The 23,858-nt window shown below is 38.2% G+C and overlaps 1 protein-coding gene across 3 annotated transcripts in view; it reads right to left on the bottom strand.

Moving 5' to 3' along the window:
- Window positions 1–4,432: 4,432 nt before the first annotated feature.
- Window positions 4,433–23,858, bottom strand: part of LOC129780005 (zwei Ig domain protein zig-8-like) — a 182,116-nt gene continuing 162,690 nt past the window's right edge. For all 3 annotated transcript variants that reach the window (XM_055787839.1, XM_055787840.1, XM_055787838.1), the window contains 6 exons: window positions 19,925–20,178; window positions 19,716–19,832; window positions 19,365–19,458; window positions 19,067–19,194; window positions 7,160–7,328; window positions 4,433–5,370 (listed from right to left, as the gene is read on the bottom strand). In XM_055787839.1, the coding sequence (XP_055643814.1) occupies window positions 5,267–5,370; window positions 7,160–7,328; window positions 19,067–19,194; window positions 19,365–19,458; window positions 19,716–19,832; window positions 19,925–20,178 (866 nt within the window). In that variant the 3' untranslated portion in view covers window positions 4,433–5,266. The remainder of the gene's footprint in view (window positions 5,371–7,159; window positions 7,329–19,066; window positions 19,195–19,364; window positions 19,459–19,715; window positions 19,833–19,924; window positions 20,179–23,858) is intronic.

Here is a 23,858-nt window from a genome sequence, read left to right as displayed (position 1 = left end):
CTATGAATTAGTGCCGGGCAGAAGTCTATTTCCTCACCACAAAGCTGACTGATGACTTCATTTTGGGTTGCCGTTTGATCTGCCGGCTACTGATGATAAATGAGATAGGTGAAATTTGCAATGAATGAGTTCCATCAACTGCTCTTCCCGCGAGATGTATCCTTGTTGGGGTTGAAAGATAAATCTGAGTGTTGGGTAATAATTAATGTTGCCACTTTCTCTCATAAACATATTTTATTCACAATCAAAAGCGATTCCAATATGATTTAGCTGAAAAGGGTAAACCTGTGACGACCCTCTCAGATTTTTAAATCTCTGTACATACGTAGGAGGTTACTCAAAATTACTATTTTCACTGTCGTATAATCAAATTCTATAGCGACTGACATTTCTCCAACACATGATCGACTGCGACTGCTATATACTTGTTTCAAATATATTAAAAATAAACATGCAACAATTATTGTATAAAAATTCTACGTCAATTATGCGTTCATAGCTCGTAGAATCTTAAAAATCACGTAAAATGTGTTAAATTTGATTTTAAAAATATATTTCAAAACATCTCATTTAGATATAGTTTATACATTTTGTTTTAAATACTGTCTGAATTTCGTCGAGAATTATTCAAGTAAACGAAACCATAATTGGCATGTGAAGGTTTTAAGGTGCAATAAATGTTTTTACGGTAGTGAGATACTCCTCCCCCTCTCTTAGGGGGGGCTGCCATACAAATGAAACACAAATTTCTGCATTACTCGCTCGAGAATTAATCAAGCAAATGAAACCAAATTAGGCACATGGAGGTTTTAGGGTGCAATAAATGTTTCTATGGTGGTCCGACACTCCTCCCTCTCGCTTAGGGTGGGCTGTCATACAAATGAAAAACAAATTTCTGCATAACTCGGAAACTATTCAAGCAAATGGAGCCAAAGGGCCTGGCCGGGTAAGGGAGTAAAAAGTGCCCCCAAACCAAATCACTAGCTGTATGGCAAATATTGTAAAGGATATTAAATAAGAAATTTTGGTGGTTTATCTGAACCCCTATGTGGTTTGACGTAGGATTTGATGGGGTATATCGGGTGTATCAATAATTCTGGAAAATGACAAGTTTGAATGAACTTGAATGAACAATTCGTGAGGTTTGGCATCGGAATCACATCCAACTACTAATTAAACTAATTACTAATTAAGGCGTTACTACGTTAAGATTCCCAATGTAATCCAAGGCACGTAACGCAACGAAAATTATAATCGAGTTCGAAAAGGTAGTTTTTAAGTTATCACAGAATTCTACAGGAAATCTATATATATAAAAATGGATTTCTGTCTGTCTGTCTGATTCTTATGGACTCGGAAACTACTGAGCCGATCGACATGAAAATTGGTATGTAGGGGTTTTTGGGGCCGGGGAAGGTTTTCGTGATAGTTTGAGACCCCTCCCCCCTCTCTAAGGGGGTGGGGGTGTCTGCCATACAAATAAAACACAAATTTCTACATTACTCGAGAATTAATCAAGTAAATGCAACCAAATTAGGCATATGGAGGTTTTAGGGTGCAATAAATGTTTCTATGGTGGTTAGACACCCCACCCCCTCTATAAGGGTAGGCTGCCATATAAATGAAACACAAATTTCTGCATTACTCGAGAATTAATCAAAAATATGAAACCAAATTTGGCATATGGAGGTTTCAGGGTGCAATAAATGTTTTACGGTGGCTAGACACTCCACCCTCCTCTCTAAGGGAGAGCTGCCATACATAAGACACACCAATTTCTGCATAACTCGAGAAATCATCAAGCAAATAAAACCAAATTAGGCATATGGAGGTTTTAGGGGGCACGAAACGTTTGTATGGTGAATCGACACTTCTCCACAAATGAAACACAAATTTCTGCATTGCTCGAGAGCAAATGGAACGAAATTTGGCATGTAGAAATTTTAGGGTGCAATAAATGTTTATGCGGTAGTAAGATACTCCACCCCCCTCTTTAAAGGGGAGCTGCCTTACAAATGAAACATAAATTTCTGCATAACTCGAAGACCAATCATGCAAATGGAGCCAATTCGGCATGTGAAGGTTCTAGGGGGCACGAAACGTTCATATGGTAGATAGACACTCCTCCCCTCTCTCTGAAGGAAAGGGGGCTGATAGTGTGATAAAACGCACTCCTATATCTTCTTCTATGTATATAAATAAAAATGGATCACCGAATGTGTTGATAAGAGCAAAACTCGAGAAAGGAATTGTCTGATTTAGTATAGTCCTTGACAGTGTTTTGTTTGGTTAAGTCGTTCGTGAGTTATAGTGTCGCAAATATGGAGCAAAATAAAGAGAAAATCCGACATATTTTACAGTACTACTATGACAAAGGCAAAAATGCATCTCAAGCTGCCAATAAAATTTGTGCAGTTTATGGACCCGATACAGTTTCCATTTCCACCGCACAACGATGGTTTCAACGTTTTCGTTCTGGTGTAGAGGTCGTCGAAGATGCGCCACGCTCCGGAAGGCCTGTCGTCGAAAATTGCGACAAAATCGCTGAATTAGCCGAGAAAGACCGGCATAGTAGCAGCCGTAGCATCGGCCAAGAGCTGGGGATAAGTCATCAAACCGTTATTAACCATTTGAAGAAGCTTGGATTCACAAAGAAGCTCGATGTATGGGTGCCACACACGTTGACGCAAAAAAAACAGCCGATCTGGCGTGGAGGTAACATCCATACTTCTCACGCTCAAGATCACGAGTTCAATTCTCACTCCCGACATTCTTCCAAAATGGAAGGTAAAAGTGACGAACCAGCCAGAAGCGTTGAAAGTCACTATAATACAGAAAAAAAAAAAAATCTTTGACCGTATCGACGCATGTGAATCGCTGCTGAATCGCAACAAAATCGACCCGTTTCTGAAGCGGATGGTGACTGGCGATGAAAAGTGGGTCACTTACGACAACGTGAAGCGCAAACGGTCGTGGTCGAAGCCTGCTGAAGCGGCTCAGACGGTGGCCAAGCCCTCATTAACGGCCAGGAAGGTTCTGCTGTGTGTTTGGTGGGATTGTCAAGGAATAATCTATTATGAGCTGCTTCCCTATGGCCAAACGCTCAATTCGGACCTGTACTGCCAACAACTGGACCGCTTGAAGGTAGCACTCATGAAGAAGAGGCCATCTTTGATAAACAGAGGCCGCATTGTTTTCCATCAGGACAACGCCAGTCCACACACTTCTTTGGTGACGCGACAGAAGCTCCGGGAGCTCGGATGGGAGGTTCTTTTGCATCCGTCGTATAGTCCGGACCTTGAACCAAGTGACTACCACCTGTTTTTGTCCATGGCGAACGAGCTAGGTAGTCAGAAGTTAGCCACAAAAGAGGCCTGTGAAAATTGGCTACCCGAGTTTTTTTACCAATAAGGAAGCGAGCTTCTATAACAGGGGTATTATGAAGTTGGCATCTCGTTGGGAACAAGTCATCGAACAAAACGGCGCATATTTGACTTAAAACAGATGATTGTAACTAATTTTATGAACAAATGAAAATTCAAGAAAAAAATACCGCAGGACTTTTTTGACAGCCTAATATTTACACCCACAACGTTTCACTGCAATCTAAGATGTTGTTGCCAATTGCCAGTCGAGTTGGCATAAAATTCGTCATAGACTTCATTTTAACATCATTTACATGTATCGACACAGCCTATAATTTAGAATACTACACAACTTGAGTATTCGAAATTTTCGGAACAGTAGATTTTCTGAAACCGTAAATCAAAAGACTATTTCGAATTTTATTAGAACAAACAAAAAGTAATATTTTACTAGTATCAAGTGTTGTACAGAATGTCTTTATTAATTATTTAAAGAAGTGCATATCGATTTGATATGATGGTACATATTACGTCATGAAATATCGGTGATCAAAGACGAAACGATCATTTTTCATACAATGACCGAAGTCCCAATAATAAAAGGTTCAGTCTGATATTCTACTTCCTGTATGTACAAATGTCTTCTTATTCTATTAACAAATTGTGGCGTGGACATTCCGAATTCAAACATTTATTTAAAAGTCTGCCACAGTTCAACGCACACCACAATGTTAATATTTTATTCCGGAAAGATACTTTATACGTTAAATATTTATACAATATCCATAACTTTATAATTTTTTCAATCAAGCATGTTTCATGTCCGCTGTCCCTTCAATTGCAATACGTGGTATTGAATTATCATTCGAGAGAACATAAACTGCATCCGTCGACAATTATTGGCAGCCTTTTTTCCCGCCCTGTCCTAAGAGACATTTGAAACAACAAAAGATAAATTGATTGCTACGCATGGGGAAATTAACTGCGCCGTTTCCGGCGTCAATCAACCGGTGTGAATAATTGGATGTTTCGGATAATTCAATACCACCAACAGTACGTATGGTCACAACTTTTCACATTTTTATTTAAAATCTCTTAAAATATTTATCTTATTAGTCACTTTTTTTTCATCTTCATATTTACACATTCCATTCACTCAGTTTCTATTCATCTTTTTTTTTTTTGGTTCAACAGTTCCATAGAAAAACAAAACGGCTAACGCTTACCAGTTTCAGTTACAAATGCTCCCGCTTGTGATAATAATTGTAAAACACAACCCACTAAATCCCACCTCCAACATGGGACCGCAGACCTCATCTCGCTTGTAGTGAAATGCTTAACCTAACCATATTAAATCAACACGAATTATATTCGTTATTATACAAATTTCCCGCAGCGGTTGGTCTGTTCACGGAATACGTGCGAATCACTTTATCCTGCACAGAGGGATGAGCCATTCATCAATTCGCTTTATTTCAAAAATAAATCAGATTGCATTCGATGTTCTATCGTAATGAAAAAAACATTAAAAACAAAAGTGAGGCAGTTGTACAACATGGTGATTGACATGTTGTTCTAGGTGTAATTACACCTAGAAAACATAAAAAACCGGCTAAAATTAATTATAACTCAGCGAATATCAATAATCATAATTTATCAATATTAAGTAATGAATTAAATCGAACTTTGAAAGAATTAAACTAATGATTTAATACCCCTATCCGAGTTGAACTCCACTGCCACGTATCGCATATCTCGTTATCATAATTTTGATGATGGTGATCACCGCCGTCATTCTCCCGCTTGGCATCAATTTTATTACTACTAGCTGCTCTCGTTGCCCTTCGATCCCAATCCAGGCTAAAACCTGGTCAAGCGATTTTCGCACCACGGAGCAAACTTCATCGGCTGCTCAGCAGCAGAGTGATAATAACGAAGACGAACACGTGCAGTGGGTCACCTATCCGCAGCTGCCCACCGTGCTGCATTGCTTCTGGGTGCTCACCTGCGGAGTAAAGAGAGAGACAGGAGATAGTATATTGAGATGATGAACTGTTGAATTGTTTATAGCTGTCGGTTCTGCCACTAGCAAATCTATTTTCAAGAGGACTCTTGACAATATCTACTGGCAATGTTTCAATCATGTGTAGGGATAAATGATTTGCAACACGAATTCAACCGAAGTGATTCCAATTAAGATTAGGAACCGATTTTCACCATAAGGATGTTTTCATGGTTGAAAATATTTTTTTCCATTTAAATAAATCCTCTATTCTGTTCGTGTTTGTGTTGTTTTATTGCATACAGGAGGACGGCTGAACACATTCAGAAACCCAGAGCTATGGAGCCGGAGTCGGAGTCGAGAAGTCGGAGTCGGGGACATGTATGTAATCCTTGAATGATGTGAAAGCTTTGCTGAGCTTTCCGCTTGTATAGAATCCCGTCCAAACCATGCAAGAGTCTCTACCAAAATTTCTGGTTGAAGAATACTGTTCCATAAATCACGCCAGTACCCGTTGAACCTATCAGGACCATCCTAATTGAACTTTTTTCGTCAGTGAAGATAACCTATACATTGAAGAATTTTTTGTTATAGTATATAGAAAAATGTATTCTTTTGGAAACATTCTTTGTCACAACATACCATGCCCCACTGCCGGTTCATGTGAGCTTTGGCAAAACTCAGACGTCTTCCGATGTGAGATGGTGTAAGATGAGGAGCTTCAACCTTTTAAACCCTCTTTATGTGAGGATGTTTTACCAAAACTTGACGAACTGTCACCCGAGTAACATTTAAATTGAAATATTGATTTATTTGCATAAGCGATTTTGAGGTATTCGAAGCTGTTCTAGCTACCGTTTCCTTGAGGATTCGTCAAATAATTGAGCACTAGTTGATGGGATCGTTCAATCCGACGAGAAATTTCTCTGATACCAACATTTTCTTGGTGAAATGCATCGATTTGTCTTTCTTTTTTCTTCGTGAGCATTTTTCCCTTTGGAATATTCCAGATTTATTGATCAAAACAACTAAAACAACGAAAAAATGTAACTGTTCTTATAGAAACTTGACACTTGAAAAATACAAAACGTTTGGTTTACGTTCAGCGCTTGCACACACACATATGAAAATCATTCAGTGTATGTTAGTCACCAATACTAACACACTAGAATATAAGTTGAAGCATTGTTTGTTTACAATGGCACAAAGCAGCCAGATCATCACCTGGTCTTATAGAAGTTGGACAGAGTGTACAACAGGGAGTTTTGTCAAAATGATGCTGGGAAAAAGGGAATCATCGAGAAGAATCTCAATATATGTCTAGAGGCGAATGAACTGAAAAGTTTAAACCCTCTTAAAGCCAAAAAGAAGAAGAAGAAGAATCTCAATATATCCGGCTGACTAACCTATCATCGTAACGTAACTCATCTAACCCATGGAGTTTTATGCCGCTATGAGTAGGATTATAATTTCTGCTGAAAGTGACATTTCCCAGTCTAATTATAATTCCAATTTTGCTTGAATTCTGTATCATTATCACTTGTAGTCGGATTACGTAAATATAAAGAACAAACAAAAAATAAATAATACATAATCATTTACGGGACGACAATCATTCCTTCGTGGTACAGGTGTAAATAAATGGCAGCTGGTAACTCCTGCTTGATTTGTCCACCCGGAATAAGCAGATTGATTACAGCCGTTGTGACCTCATTCTACTGCAAAACAATCCCTATTCGATCAGTGCCCGCCGCATTGGATTAGATTATTCGCTTAGCTATAACACACTTACCGTTCAGTATGTGAACATTGATGAAATACGAGTTGGCGTTCGATGGCGAGCACACGTATTTGCCCGAATCGGTTCCCTTGGCCCGTTGGATCAGCAGGTACGAGGTGGTCGTCTCTCCTTTCTCCGTTATCACCGACACACCGCCCCGCGGTGAGTCATAATTAATTTCCTGTTGGTGGCACAAGAGAAGAGAGGAAAGCGTCAAGTATAGTTGGAATATCTGGTACATCTTCTCCCGATCGCCAATAAATATCCGTCCATGATAGATAGAATTTCTGTGAATTTCAACATCTAATTGGATTACCTCCAAATCGAACATGTTTGTTGATTTCTTGAATCTCTATTATTGCATTTGTCAATCATTCGGTAAATATCTGCGCGAAATATGATTAATTCTTCTCAGACGACACCGGTGCTCATATGCATTCCCGTTCTTGATGCTGTCGAACGGAATAATTTCCAAACGAAGCCGTTGGATCGAATTATCCACCATGCACATGGGGACACCGATGAAAAGGTAGAAAGCGACCTATGTGCAGAAGAAGGTACATTCGCTCAAACTTGGTAAACATATTTCCCCACATTGCACATTCTACGTACACTTTGCAGCGAATATTTCCGGCATTCTTATGCCAGCTGTACAAATCCGTTGCTGTTGATAGAAATGCTGATGCCTTCCACCTGGAAGACTGGAAAGTCGTATCCCACCAGTTTGACAGCGAATGAGATTTTCCAATTTCCACTCGTCGTCTTTCGCGTCAGGTGCTCGGCAAGAACGAGTTTATCGAATTAATGCAGACTGATTGCACGTAGTCATCGAATCCCCCATCGCGTGTCAACGACGCGATATTGGGAAAACCCGGGGATGAAGCTGACAGAATCAATTTCATAAAATTAGAATTTCTCAAAACAAAACAAAATCTTCATTATTTTATTATTATTTGTGCTGAAAATTCCAGGAGTGCATATAAGCTGTTCCCTATACAAAACATTAAATTCTCTAGCACTTTCAAATTGTTTGTCATAAAATCGACAGGAAGAAAAAAAACCATCTGGAAATGGAAATGGAAATGGTCGGCAGCGCCCTAAAATCACGGGTCTCCGTTATCTGATCCCGGGACCGTCACGAAAGAAAGTGGTTTCCACTGTGTAGGAAAAAAAACGCCGAAAGCGTATCACGAATAACGAGTTTGTTGATTTTTTGGATTATTGTGCCTTTCTCGAAAGGCCAGGGCCGCGGGTTTCGGGGGCGAAAATGAATCCGAAAAGCGTAGAAAATGGACCAGCCCAGATCGGATGTCGGAAGAGATGATAATGATATTTATTACTTCGTCTGTGGAAATGATTTTCCTTCTCACTTCTTCTCCGCATTCAGTGCCGGATGTGTAAATATAGCCGCTGTCGGAGTGTTTATCTATACGAGCAAATATAAAATGAGAAAGCTTTTCCGCTACTTCGGTCGGCGGCATTTTCCGGGTATTTCCGGTCATTTTTCTAGATGATTAGTTTCGAATGTCCAGCGAATGGTAGGTGTATCGATTCTGATGAAGTTCGGGCTTATTTCAAGTGGATTTAATATTTCTCTCTTTGGAAATATATCATTCATTATAATTATAATTGCCAATTGCGAGACAAAATTATATATCAAAGGATTGAATCTGAAAGCAATTAACAGATTCCACGACTTCTACTATTTGTATTCAATACATTTATATTGACAGTGTAAGGTACTACTACCAGTCAGTGTGACAACGACTTTATTAGTCTAGCTCAATACAATGTTCTCCTTCAAGAATACATAAAATTACTCAAAATCAATCGCAATCGCTACTTTTTCTATGCACACTTGTATCCAGACTGAAGTATATCAGAGCACCTTGACTCCACCATGATCATTGGGGATGTTCTTCTCGGGGGCTAACACATCTTTTTTTCTCCAAATGCGGCTATAAGCTGACCGTTTGGACGAACTGAGCGCGATTCTTTCAGCCTCACACAGTCTCTGTTTTAGTCATAGAGTCATAGCACAGTTGTTATCATATGGAAGGATTTACCGGAAACGGTAAATATTCAAATTGGGGCTTCCGTTGTAAAAATTTGCATTCGCACCCAGCGGTTGTACTATCGATCATGAGGGATGAAAAACGAACGAACTCACGTATCTCGATGAATTTTGCCCGGAGTACCGAACTGATTGCCCCCAACGTAAACGCCTGTAACTGTAGAGCGTGCGAAAGCACACACTGATGATCCCGAAGCTCAACGCGAATAGATCGTAATGGTGAGCAGAATGGAAAACCCGGAGGAAAACTTATAGCCGGCAGGTATATCTGGAACTAGCATAAACTGGTTTAGTGTCCCAACGAAAACTGTCGTGGTAATATTTGAGGGATAACCGAGTGATTTTTATTAAAAAAAAACTAAATCAAGTTTATTTTAGGACATTTTCGATGTGACCATCCCTTTTTCGATAACGCGTTTTAAACGATGAACAAAATTTTTCATGCACAACTCTAACATTACGACTTCGATGCTGTGGAAAATCCGAGTTATTTCTTCTTTAAGTTCCTCCAAATTTTGAAAGTTGATAGTCACTATAATACAGAAAAAAAAAAGATTTCACTAAAAATACTCGATCTTGTAAATTGTACATCTTGACATTAAAAACCATCCGATCAGACTGAACGAGTAGCCGTATATTATTGCCACAAAGTGGAGAATGCATGTTATATGTTACCACCGACAGATCGAAAAAAAAATTTAAAGGAGCTATTCGATTTTTTTTGCGTGAGCGTTTAATCTGAAAGACCCTGTATAAGCAAAATAGTCTTTGTCAAACCTCCTGAAGCATATCCTCCCCTTAAGAATGCCCGTGCTAGAGAATTGAACTCTCAAGATGGAAAAATATTGATCCTTTAAAACGGTGGTACTCAACTTTTTTTCATAGGGGCCACAAACACGTGTAGGTAATGGTGCCGCGGGCCGCAAAGAAAAAAAAGATAAATGAAGAAGGGTCATGTACAAGACTCGACTGCACCGTTAACATAGAACTACGAAATTATTGCCGGCGAGCACAAACATTGAAGAAATTTTATAATAAACTCTTTGATACAAATATTTGATATCAATGACAGAGGCCGACATATGAATGCTTTCACTGAGTGAGGAAGCAATTCGAGTAGATTGTCAAATTAATTCTGAGCATCAACATGTACTGTTGATTGCTCGCTGTCTAGAGCACTGAAGCTGGAGTACTGAACTTCTTGAATATCTAAGTAGTTTTTCAGTATTCGCTAGCAAAATTACATCTCCAACACAGAACGAAACATCTCAGCAGACGAAGAAAGATAACAGAAAATCCAAACCGAACCTATTACAGGTCGGACTCGATTATCCGGAGTATTGATTTTTTTTTCACTCCGGATAATCGAGTCAAAACAATTTTTTTTCTTTATTTGTTTTTTGCATGTATTTTTCGTTTTTTGAAAATAAAAGAGGAATTTGAATTTGATTGATCCCCTTAAAGTCATAAAACACCTTTCTCACATGAAAAAAAAAATTATACAGATTCTCTCAGGAGGTGATAGACGATCATATTTGATGACAAAAATCCTCCTACGCATATGTTCGAATTTCAACAATGACAGAGTTACAGAACTTTTTTTTGTTTAGGACTCTGTTGCTTCATACTGGCTCTACATTAAAAGTACGCTACGGAAGACGATTCTGATGCTTTCATTTGAAAAATGAGAAAATTTAGTACAGAATATAGTAGTGGAACAACTAAATTAGTGAATTTTATTAACATTTTGGAAGTGAAACACGTAAAAGTTAATAATTTTTAATGTGTTATTTTTAATTTTATCCTAAATAATTATACAGGGAAACTTCGATATAACGTACCCTCGATATAATGCACTCGATATAACGAACATTTTACCTCGATATAACGTACACATTTCCAAAGTGTAGAGAAAAAAAAAATTCCAATATTTTTTTTCTGATAGAACAATGAATTATCTGTATTGTGATGATAAAACAAGTTTTGTACCTTCAATCAATCCCGAAATACAGCTGGTTTTGTTATTCCAGATCCTAAATGAATCATGCTTTAATCAACAGTACGAAGGGAAACATCATGAGAAAGGCTGGCTTCGTTTTCTGATTGAAGTTATTCATTGACTTTACTAAAACAGCAACACAATAATGTATTATAGACTACGTTTGTGAGTACTTTATTATGCTTCGATATAACGTACAATTCGATACAACGTAAAATTTAGAAAGTGAAATGTACGTTATATCGAAGTTTACCTGTATATTACTAGATTGTTTCTATCAATTAAAATGAAATTCTTTAACCGCTCCACAATTTGTTCTTTGACGCACAACTTCTATCTTTCTTTATAATTTTATAATGGCAGTAGAATTAAATGTATGTTCCAAATTTCAGATCAATCATTCAACAGGAACGGGTTCAATTTTCTATTAATGTGGGACAACCCAACAAACATTCAAACATACATAGAAACAGGTCAAGCTGAATGAAACCATTCAAAAAGTAATTAGTTGTTTGGGGATTGCGGAAATCTTGAAATTGGATTTTTCGTTATCTGCTATGTTCTACTAGTCGAGCACTTTCTTTTGATACATTTTTGGGCATTTTTCTTAAATAACTGTGTTCTACTAGTCAAGCCTTTTCATTTGATACCCATATGGATGGGGTTCTAAGAAAATATGTATACCGCCATTTTGTAGTTGCCGCCATCTTAGATTTGCATTTTTCATAAATAACTGTATGATTTTACTAGTCAAGCCCTTTCATTTAATACCTATATTGATGGGGTTGTGAAAAAATATATATGGCGCCATCTTGCGGTGGTGGCCATTTTGGAGTTGCATTTTTCATAAATAACTGTGTTCTACTAGCCAAGCCCTTTCATTTGATACCCATATTGATGGGGTTCTGAGAAAATAGGCAATCCGCCATTTTGTAGTGTCCGCCATCTTAGATTTGCATTTTCCATAAATAACTGTATTCTACTAGTCACGCTCTTTAATTTGATACGCATATTGATGGGGTTGTGAAAAAAATATATGGCACCATCTTGCGGTGGCGGCCATTTTGGATTTGCATTTTTCATAAATAACTGTGTTCTACTAGCCAAGCCCTTTCATTTGATACCCATATTGATGGGGTTCTGAGAAAATAGGCAATCCGCCATTTTGTAGTGTCCGCCATCTTAGATTTGCATTTTCCATAAATAACTGTATTCTACTAGTCACGCTCTTTAATTTGATACGCATATTGATGGGGTTGTGAAAAAAATATATGGCACCATCTTGCGGTGGCGGCCATTTTGGATTTGCATTTTTCATAAATAACTGTGTTCTACTAGCCAAGCCCTTTCATTTGATACCCATATTGATGGGGTTCTGAGAAAATAGGCAATCCGCCATTTTGTAGTGTCCGCCATCTTAGATTTGCATTTTCCATAAATAACTGTATTCTACTAGTCACGCTCTTTAATTTGATACGCATATTGATGGGGTTGTGAAAAAAATATATGGCACCATCTTGCGGTGGCGGCCATTTTGGATTTGCATTTTTCATAAATAACTGTGTTCTACTAGCCAAGCCCTTTCATTTGATACCCATATTGATGGGGTTCTGAGAAAATAGGCAATCCGCCATTTTGTAGTGTCCGCCATCTTAGATTTGCATTTTCCATAAATAACTGTATTCTACTAGTCACGCTCTTTAATTTGATACGCATATTGATGGGGTTGTGAAAAAAATATATGGCACCATCTTGCGGTGGCGGCCATTTTGGATTTGCATTTTTCATAAATAACTGTGTTCTACTAGCCAAGCCCTTTCATTTGATACCCATATTGATGGGGTTCTGAGAAAATAGGCAATCCGCCATTTTGTAGTGTCCGCCATCTTAGATTTGCATTTTCCATAAATAACTGTATTCTACTAGTCACGCTCTTTAATTTGATACGCATATTGATGGGGTTGTGAAAAAAATATATGGCACCATCTTGCGGTGGCGGCCATTTTGGATTTGCATTTTTCATAAATAACTGTGTTCTACTAGCCAGGCCCTTTCATTTGATACCCATATTGATGGGGTTCTGAGAAAATATGTAATCCGCCATTTTGTAGTGGCCGCCATCTTGAATTTGTATTTATCATAAATAACTGCATTCTACTAGTCAAGCCCTTTCTTTTGATACCCATATTAGCTATTCAATATAGAATTTTTATACAAATTATTCAAAATTTCCGAAAATCAAAAATAAAATACTCCGGATAATCGAGTCTAAAATTCCGGATAATCGAATCCCGGAGAATCGAGTCTCCGGATAATCGAGTCCGACCTGACTCTGAGTCCGGTGACTGCGGAGGCGAAAGCAATACCATCGAAACAAAATTGCAACTTCAGTTTTCATCGAAAAATACAACTCTCAGCGTTGAGAAATACCTTACGTCACATTCAACCCGAAATCAATGGATTCACGAAAGTTGAATGATCGATTGAAAAAACTCACAAATCACTAATTCACGATTCATCAGTCATCCAAGCAGCAAGGCTTTCCAGCTAGTATTTCTCAAGGTTGTTTAGTTTGGTATTTCAAATTGGTCTTTTTCAAGGCTTTTTCTAGCCTTGAATAAACTAAGAAAGCCTAATCTTCTACAACTCAAAACAACATCATTACATTAATATATCCAAACACATTCCTCAATTCACAGGAGCTCTCTTCAGGCAAACATAAATATTGAAAAGATTTTTAGAATGCATCGAAAATTCTTAAAAACAAACTCTTCAGTCGGAAGCTTTAATGGCCCTGCAAAAGGACCGATGGGTTTGTGTTGTTTTGTACACGCAGCCAAAAAGATTGATTCATGATTCATTGTCGTTCTCGCGAGAACAGTAGACCCACTTAGAACAATACGTGTTACGCATTCAGTATGTGTCGCGGTATTTTTCTCGTGCGGTTCCAGGCGATTTAATATTTGTTTCACACTACAGTTATCCATTTCAAGATCAACAATAACGAAAATCAATAATCAACGCATAAAATGAACAATTCGTACAATCTCCACGGTATGAAAACCGACGACATACCTCCTATTTAATATTTCTGTTCTGCTTTGAATCACGAAGTATAGTATCAATCTAAATATAACAAAAAATGTTGACAATTTGTTAGAAATGACAGAGCTCTTTCCAATCTGCCAAATGAAACATTTTAATGATACTCGCCTACTGGAATAGAATTTTTCGCTCGGCTCGATCCGAACGAGTCGAGACGAACTGCTCGTCTCGTCATAGAGAATGGTTCTCATAATGTTTTATGCCCTACGGGTCCCGTTTTTATTCCGAAACTTTTTGGTCAGCCTATCGATAACCTGTTTGTTGTAAATCGAGGATAGCGTTGCATAGCCTGGGATCTGCATCGTTGGCGTATGCAGCGGGGCCGTTTTGAAGAAAAGAAAACGGCCAAAAATCTTTTCTCGTTTTACCTTACATTTTAGAGGTAGGGTGTCTTCAAAGAAGTTGTTTATAATAATGATCCGGATATACTATTAGCAAATTTAAATAATACTTAAAAAAAACAAACTTTTTGTACACACGAGATAATTGAGTTTTGTCTTCAGAAAAATTTTAGGACTAACAATGACATAAAATGATGCTGAAGATACATAATTTCTATTTCTTAGTACTGTAGAGATGTAACTGTGTTTCTGGGAAGAGTAGCTTAAAACTAGTTTTTTTTACTTCAGCTCTACCTAAATTACATTACTTCTGTTAAGTTATTAAGTTCCACAAAGATTTATATGACCCTAAAACACATAATTTTGCTGAATACACTAATAGTTTTTAATGACACAATTACAAAGAAAAATTATGTCTTTTTTTCTTACTACCTTATTCAAAAATGTACACGTCTATGCATAAATACTCATCGTCATTTATTTCGTTAAGGTTTGGAGTATACGCACACTGCTTTTGGAACTCGGGAACTTTCGAGAACATCAATTTTTTATGCCAAATTTTGTAGCGCTATTTACTCCATATTTAAACTTTGTTTACTTCATGCTTCATTTACCGTTGATGTTTAAAAACAATATATGAATTTTATTTGATTTCTGTTTCTAGCTCCCTATCAGAGCTCAAATTTCAGTTATTGTACGACATTGCACTGCAGTTTGTGGAAGAAATTGTTTGTTGACCTCTAAAAAAATTGAATTTAAAAGTTTAAAACAAGTGTTCATTTTAACAAAATGAAAAACCGTACTCGAAAAAAATGCAACAGACAAAAATGATCACCAAAAATTCATTTTAAGTCGGATATTTTTGAAACTCTCAGAGAATAAATAAACACATAATAGCTACGTTTTGGCAAAGTTGGGTTATTCAACCTCCTTTCCTAGACTGAATGTCAGCACCTTGGACTTACCGCTACCCATCATATCCCGTGCAACACTTGCGCCATCTTTCTTACACACATCCTGGTTTTTTTTAAGACCTTCCCTGTTTCCCGAATTTTTCTATTGGGCGAAGTTCTAACGAGTTTGGAGGATTCGGCTCAAAACCAACATCGTTGGCTTCGTACCACTCCATTACCGTTTTCGCGTAATGGCATGATGCCAAATCAGGCGCTGTTTATATATTTGGCCGTTGATGGTGCCGGTCATTATGTACTGCTTGCTGAATTTGCCGCACCCACAGATCGCTTGTCACACCAAGAACTACTTGGCACATTTGTCGATCTTCTTCTTCCGGAACATCCAGACGGGACTTGCCGACGAAAAACTCTAGGCCTGGGATTTGCTTGGCGTCCGTCACGTCGTCCATTACAATGCATTTCGACTGCACCAAACACTCGCGGTTTAGCTTCCTGGCGCGGAATTAGTCCACTGTATTCTGTTTATCGGTTCGGTTATGCGCTTTTCTTCACCTTGAAGACATGAAGTCCGGATCGCCTCATTGTCTGCTGGACGAATAGACCTTCTTGATCACGTCCCGAGTCGAAAGGTTCGGATTACGCTTGAAGTAACCCCACACCTTCGTTGCCTTCAGAGGTTCGGTCGTCTTCGCTTCCGCTGCCAGCTGTTCGACTGTGACATCTGGATCTCCTTGAACGATTTTAACACACGGGATACGGGCGAATGGACGATTTTCAACTGTCTCGCGATACACCTGCTGGAGTGGCCTGGATTTACTACGACCGCGCCCATGATTTTTAATCGAAGCACTACTTGCTTGAAAGCTATCTCGATAACCACTTTACAGATTGAGACGTAATTTGCACTAGTAAACATTACACTTTAAACTAGTTTTACCCATAATTTCATCAATTTTACAATGAAAATACATACAATAAAAAGTTATACACAAAAGAAAGTGTTCCTTTTTTTTCGTGGAGTAATCGTCGTCGTATCAACTTCGATGAGGTGAGTTTGATTCAATCGATTCTAAACAGCTATGATGGACATCCAACCCGTTTCTTCATTTCATTCTGAACGAACGAACGTGGTGAATTATAGAGGTTTTAAACTTTTCAGTTCATTCGCCTCTAAATCATTTCAATCTGAAAAAAACATCTTCGCATTTATCACACAGTATGTCCTCTTCGATTAGCGATGGTTTTGAAGCTTTAGTTTCTTCGATGCGGTTTTCGATCTTTTCGAATACCTTCGATCTCTCTTGGAACTGGGATAACCTTTTTCAATTCCTCTGCTTCGAAGTCAACTCGGTCGTTTTCTACGCAGCGTGTTTCCTCTTCGTAACACTAGAACGTTTAGTTATAGCTAGCGATTGAATACGAGTAGATTACACTTCGAATGAACCTTTAAATAAATTGGACTTACCAAGATCTAAATACCTTGACGTCGTTATCCAAATTGGACTTGTCTATTTCAATTGACGTAGAGGGATCATTTGAAGTCAACTGAGACAACTTCAGGCATGGCGATGACTTCGTAATCAGAAATGCTATGGCGCTCCAAGTCATCCGCATCCGGAAGAACGTCTTGACGGCTGATGGTGTAAATGCATCATCATCAAAAATATCCGGTTTAGCAGAAAGAAGCTATCTCTGTCGTAAAAAACTCACATTTCGCGATTTCATTAGTAGCGGTTTTATTGAAAGTCTCACCCATAAGTTTTGCGACGACTCACTGTCCAAAAATACGCCCTGGGTTATTCCACGCGAAATTCTCAACCAATTCAGCTCAATATGAATTCAATGGGCCCATGAACGTAACGTGTAGTGGATGCGGCCTAAAGTACAGAGGAAGAACAACAATAGGCACGTGATTTGCCCGAACCTTTTCGGTGTACATCAAATCCGAATTTGCGTGCGAAGAACGGATTGTGAGCAATACAAGCAATTCTTCGTCGACCGGATAGATTTAAAAAAAGTCGAACCATTTGTTGACTAGGTCGATAGTTGTAAAATGTGAAGATCAGTGATAGTTATAAGGGGGTCGGAAAATCTAGCGACGGATGCCATATTTAAGGCCCGCGCTATGTTACAGAACTATGCTTCCAAAAATCCATAAAACCCGTCTTGACCCACAAATCCTTATTTCTTATTCAACGGATGAGGAAGGTTGTTACACTCAGCGCCATTTCCTTGACAGCTCGCATTGTGATGATTGTAGAACCGATTCGCTAGCTGCAACAAATGCTCCACCAGTTCATGTTGCTGGACAGTGGTAAAGAGATTGGATCCGAGGATCAAATTCGGCCCGTTATTTCCTTTGATTTGTTTGCAAAGAGTGGTCCTGGGAATCCCAAAACTGGCAGCCGCTGTCCAATGCTACTTAAGCCTTATTCAGCTGACTCAATTTCCTTTGCATCTGCAACGACTTTCTCACATATTTCACATACGTTTCCATCCCGTCAAATACGGTCCTTCTTACCCCCAGTGCACAATTTGTATTCTTCCAATTTTGACACATTTTTCATTACTTAATGAAACTTTTTTTAACCCAAACAGAACCTGATAAATCTTCTGAGAATCAGGTATACTGGTAATCACTGAAATATAAGTTTTGTTTTTCTTTTTTTTTTGCAATGAAAATTAAATCATATGTAAATATGCAACAGAGTAAACGGTTGATACTGTAGCTGAAAGTATTTTCATGTGAATTTTCTACCTTTTCAACATGCCTAAATTTCACCTCAGTACAAAGGATAGTTCCGCCAACCATACACAAAAAAGGTTGTGAAAATCTATTCCCAAAAGTTTTCCTAATAATAAATCCTTAGTATGCTATTGACAAAATTTATGTCTGTCACTTTTCGGTGGAATGACATTCAGAAAAACAATTGAAAGCTCCAGCGTGAAACTGAATAAAACATACGAAAAAGCAACATGAATTCAGTACTAGCTCATCGCATCGCTTGAATAGCACTCATTTTAATTTCCGCTCAATTCAAAAGCATTCGAATCGATCGTTCTCTTCCACTTACTTGACCGCACAAGATGAAAGAAAATTCAGCATCCATATATCATCCCCTGCACCAGAAGAAGCCATGGGTAAAGCGACAAAGAATTATTTTTGCATGGCGTCCCCAGAGGCATAATCCTTTTTCTCTATTACTTCGACGATTGGATTATGGATTCAAACCATGTGCTTTTTTCACTTATTTCGATCGATACTGAGAAAATTTCGACCAGTATGCAGAGCTCCCTGGGTGCTTCTCTTTGGTGTTTTAAAAACAAAAAACCCCTGCGGGAATCGCTTGTCTTTCCATTCCCTTCCAATCGGATTCAATTAGGTGAAATGATGATGCACTTTATCCGTTTTTTTTTTTGTTTTTTGTCAACCCCCAATCCCTTCACGTTGATATCCCCTTTTTCGTGATGGAATGAAAGCTTTACCTGATTGTTGTGGGTCCAGATGATGGTGGACGGTGGCTCGGGGGAGTTTTGCACAACACACGTCAGGTTTACCGTTGATCCGGTGTTGATGTAAATATCCGGACCACCTACAATAACGGTGACGGGTTCTGTGAGGGAAGAGGGATACAAAAAAATTACGGAAACATCTCTTCCCATCCGGCTGTGCAAAACAAATTGAAAACAAACGTGCGAACACATGCTGCAGTCAAACGTGTTATTATTATATTTTTTTGCCTTATTCATATTTTTTCTGCTCTTTTCATTCGATACCACTTACCTACCACCGAAAGGTGCATCGAGTGTCCTACGGGTGGTGTGGTGGATATTTGGCACTCATACACTCCGGTGTCTCGTTTCTGAGGGTACCGGATCTGAAACATAGTTAATAATAAATGGAGTGAAAAACTGTTTGTGTGGGTATTTAAATGCATATTAGAGCCAAAGGCGTGTATAATGTATTATTACCAATTCAATGAGCCCACATGACTTCACAAACATTATGTCAACTCCACCATGAGTTAATAATTGTGGTAACTCGTGAATGTGATCCAATTATAGATCATTTTAATTCGAGACCGGAATGGTCAATGTGTTGTCAGAGCATGGAAATCGCAAAAATAAAGCTTACCTGCAGCGACCAATCATCGGTTTGGACGTTGTGCACACTTTGGAACCGTTGATCCGATGTGTATGTAAATCTACCTACAGTTAAAAGGTGTATATCGCGATGTCGAACCCAGGAAACCTGAAACGCAATGGGAAAAAAATGGATAAACAGTGTGGATTTACGCATTTTGATCGCTATCAACCCTGCATTAATGTTTGAATGCTGCTTACCGTTTTATTACCCAGGTTCCTCACCCGACAGTTGAGATAGGCGGTTTTTCCCACCAGGGCCGTGATATTCTTCGAGGCTGATAAATCAAAATAGGGCCCCCGGTCGAGCGGTGTCCGGAGCAGATTGCTCTCATCCGAGTCGTAAATTTCGTTCTCGCCCATGTCCGGTCCGTCTGGACGCTCGAGTTGGTGCAGTTCCGACGATGAAGCCGATCGCCGGCTTCGCTCACTGGGGTGCAATGAGTTTGATATTCCTGGAGAACCGGAACCGGAGGGACAGAAAAAACACGAACAGCAAACAAAGATTAGTCTTCCAATTCTGGAGGCAGAGGTCAAGGAAAGAGAGAAAACTAAAACTTGATTGCAAGCTGAAATCGGTGAAATATAGGAGTTTTCACCGCAATTCCTTCCTGTTCATCTTTTCTCTGACCACCCTAAATCGTTGTTGGTTTGGGGAATATAATGTAGGCTATAAATTTGGAAGAGTTGTACTCCCATCTCCGCAATGTTACGGGTTTTTTGAAAAGTTTTCCGAACTTTGACTAAGCAGAAAGTTAAACTCGGGGTTTTTTCAGTTCAAATTAATATTTCAGTTGTTTTTATTTAAGAAACCACTCGACTAGTTAAACTTGTCATTGTCATTGTCAAATCAACTTCTCAACGTGATGTTGAGATCTAAAGACACTTTCCGGATAGATCAATGCACAACATATTTTTTTCGCTCAAACGAGTTGGAATCAAATGGAAGTGGTTGATTAGGGGGAAATATCCTGGAATTGTTCAAGTGTACAGAATATTGTTAATAAAAATGCCATCGTTTGTTTTTCTCATAATGAGCTAACCTCTTTTGAAAAACCGGTATTCAAGCAGTTTATAAAGAGGAGAGCAGTTTCAAACAGTAATGGAACAGCAAGAATTCTCCTACGCCTAAATGGCTACTATATAATTTACAATCTATATATATCATAAACATATAACATATACACGATTAACACTTTCGTCGCCCCGTCAACCAGATTTGGGTGACACTTTCCTTTTTCAAATTGAATCAAATTGGATTTTCATAAGGAATTCGACAGAATAAACACTTAAATGTAAATATAGGATATGTAGAAAAAAAAAAGAAATCATAACGTATAAATTTATACTATACTTTTTATTAATTTAAAGTATGGATGGTTTGTACTGCAGTTTTTTACGAAACCCGTAAAATATGACTTTTGCTTCAAATGAAAAAAAAAATCAATAACTCATGTAAAATTTGTCTAAACTAAGTTTAATCTTCATTTAATAATTCATCCGCTAGTTGACCCCCGCGAGGAACTCAAAAACGGCGGATTGGGCGACGAACGTGTTAAATTCGGCTCTGTTAAAGCTAAAATGCTAATGAGCCTAAATAAATAAACAAATGGGACAAAAAAAGGTCTTCGATAATGTTCCATTGAAGAGTGTCTACATTCTTAGTTCCCAGCATTCTTACCTTTGCGACCCCGTTTGATTGGAATGAAACGTCCCGTGGCCCCTGAAAGCTTGTATTCAATCATATTTATATGTTGTATATGGCAACGATATCTTTTTGCCTTGGTCTTGATTTGAAGAAAAGTTAAATATCCACTCACACTGAGAAACTCAGAAGTCAGTGGAATAGAGTTCTACAAATGCCTGCAAAGAGACTTATGAGTATGACTCCTAAATGAAGCATCAAAAATGACGTAAAATCTTTTTAACGAATCATACAGCAATTTTCTTGCGTCAATTCAGAGTTGGATGAACGTGGGATCATATAATAGAAATCCACCATAAAACTATTTCGGGTCATTTTCAAAATTGATAATTCGAAACATGTTAAAAAAGTCTTGAAGTTTATGTGAAATTTTTTTTCTTTCTCTTCTTTCTCAACTGAACACTTCACTAAAATTATGGTATTTGATCCAATGAAGAATTCAAATTACATTACATTTTATTAGTTAAATATCTTGGAGGATGGACGATAACGATGGATAAGCAAACAACACGTCTTGATTGTGTTCAGAGAGCTAAATTCCAGAAAACGAATGTTCCCGTACGAGTTGAAAGACATATGTTATACGAAAAATTGTCGGACTTGAACGAAAATAGATGCATTAGATGTGTCAAAGTGAAAAATATTCAGTTTGTATTATCATTCCATCACGAAAAGACTTACACCGTGCAACGTTCAAAAATCATTGAATTTTATCAAAATTGTGGTTGAGAAAAAACTGTTTTGCAAATTTAAACTGTTTTATCTAAATCTACACCCAAAATTGGTTTTTAGCATATATTTTGCTTCCTGTTTCTCAACATTTAAAAAAAATAAACAAGTGTTACCTTCCAGTACGGCATATCAGTACAGCATTTTTATAATATACTAGCTGTACCTACAAACTTCGTCTCGCCCAAAATGGTTTTTTTTTTGTTATAAATACTTTCAAACAGTCACGTTTTCTTACTAAGCGAACGTCCATGGGTTCAATGGCAAAACTGTTCACTGATTATTTTCGATCTTTTACAAATCCTTTTTACTTTCCATTTCCTAGTACTTCTACCAGAACTCGTGGTTATAATATCGAATTATTTTCAAACCCAATTCTCGTTCAAGATTTTTCAATCACTTGCAAATAACATGTTTCTCCCTTACATGGAGTACATGTTTGATACAGAAAATATAATAAAATGATGACATCTGAAATCGGCCGATTCCTTCCTCGAGTTTTACCCTATCCCCTTTGCTTGACTAGTTCTCGAGTTATGCAGAAATTCGTGTTTCATTTGTATGGCTGGACTCCCTCTCCCCCTTAGAGAGGGGTGAGGAATGTCGTATCACAATGAAAACACTTCATGTCCCCTAGAACCTCCACATGCCAAATTTGGTTCTGTTTGCTTGCTTAGTTCTCGAGTTATGCAAAATTTGCGTTTCATTTGTACGGCAGCCCTCTTAAGAGGGGGGAGGAGTTTCGAGCCCCCCTTAAACCTTCACATGCTAAATTTGGTTCCATTTTCTTTATTAGCTCTTGAGTTATGCAGAAATTCGTGTTACATTTGTATGGAAGCCCATATGTACAAAAAGTGAAGCAGAGGCATGGACTGAAGGCGTACAAAGTGAAAAAGATGCCCAATCGTGATGATAATCAAAATTTCACTGCAAAAAGCCGTGCTAAGGTGCTCTACACCCAGTTTTTACAAAAATGTTCATGCACCATATTGGACGATGAAACTTATGTTCTCGAAGTCTTCAAACAGCTTCCGGGTCTCGCTTTTTATGCTGCAATGCGAAGGAATGCCGTAGTCAAGTGTTTTAGATTGCAAGAAGCAGTCTAAATTCCAATCTTGGTTTGGCAGGCCATATGCAGTTGTGGCCGAAAATCCAAATCTTTCGTCTCTAAGGGCACTATCAACAAAGATGTCTACGAGAAGGAATGTCTCCAGAAGCGGTTGCTACCATTCATAAGAAGCCACGACTCTCCAGCGTTGTTTTGGCCAGATTTGGCCTCTTGTCACTATGCAAAATCCATAATAATGCACATGAGGTCAAATATGTGCCAAAAACAGCAAATCCACCGAACTGTCCAGAACTTCGCCCAGTGGAAAAGTACTGGGCTCTGATTAAGCGAAAACTATTCGAAACTAAGAAGAAAGCTAATGGCATTAAAGATTTCAAGAGGAGATGGAAAAGCGCCGCCGCCATGCTATCTGAGGATACTGTACGGAACCTAATGGCAGATGTTCCCAAGAAAGTTCGTGAATTTTACAGACAACCTAATTAACATCGAAGTATGCTTTCCTTGTTTTAGATATAAGTCTATTTTACTGAAATAAACAATCGGTTCTGTTGTATCACGTGAATTTTTGTTTTACTGGCATCATCTTGGTGTCCGAAATTTAACATGGACAGGCTTTAGTTTCATATTCGATA

Source organism: Toxorhynchites rutilus, chromosome 3 (genome assembly GCF_029784135.1).
Source record: "Toxorhynchites rutilus septentrionalis strain SRP chromosome 3, ASM2978413v1, whole genome shotgun sequence".
NCBI lineage: Eukaryota > Metazoa > Arthropoda > Insecta > Diptera > Culicidae > Toxorhynchites > Toxorhynchites rutilus.
Note: the sequence above shows the minus strand (reverse complement) of the source record. Positions and strands in the feature narration are given on the sequence as shown.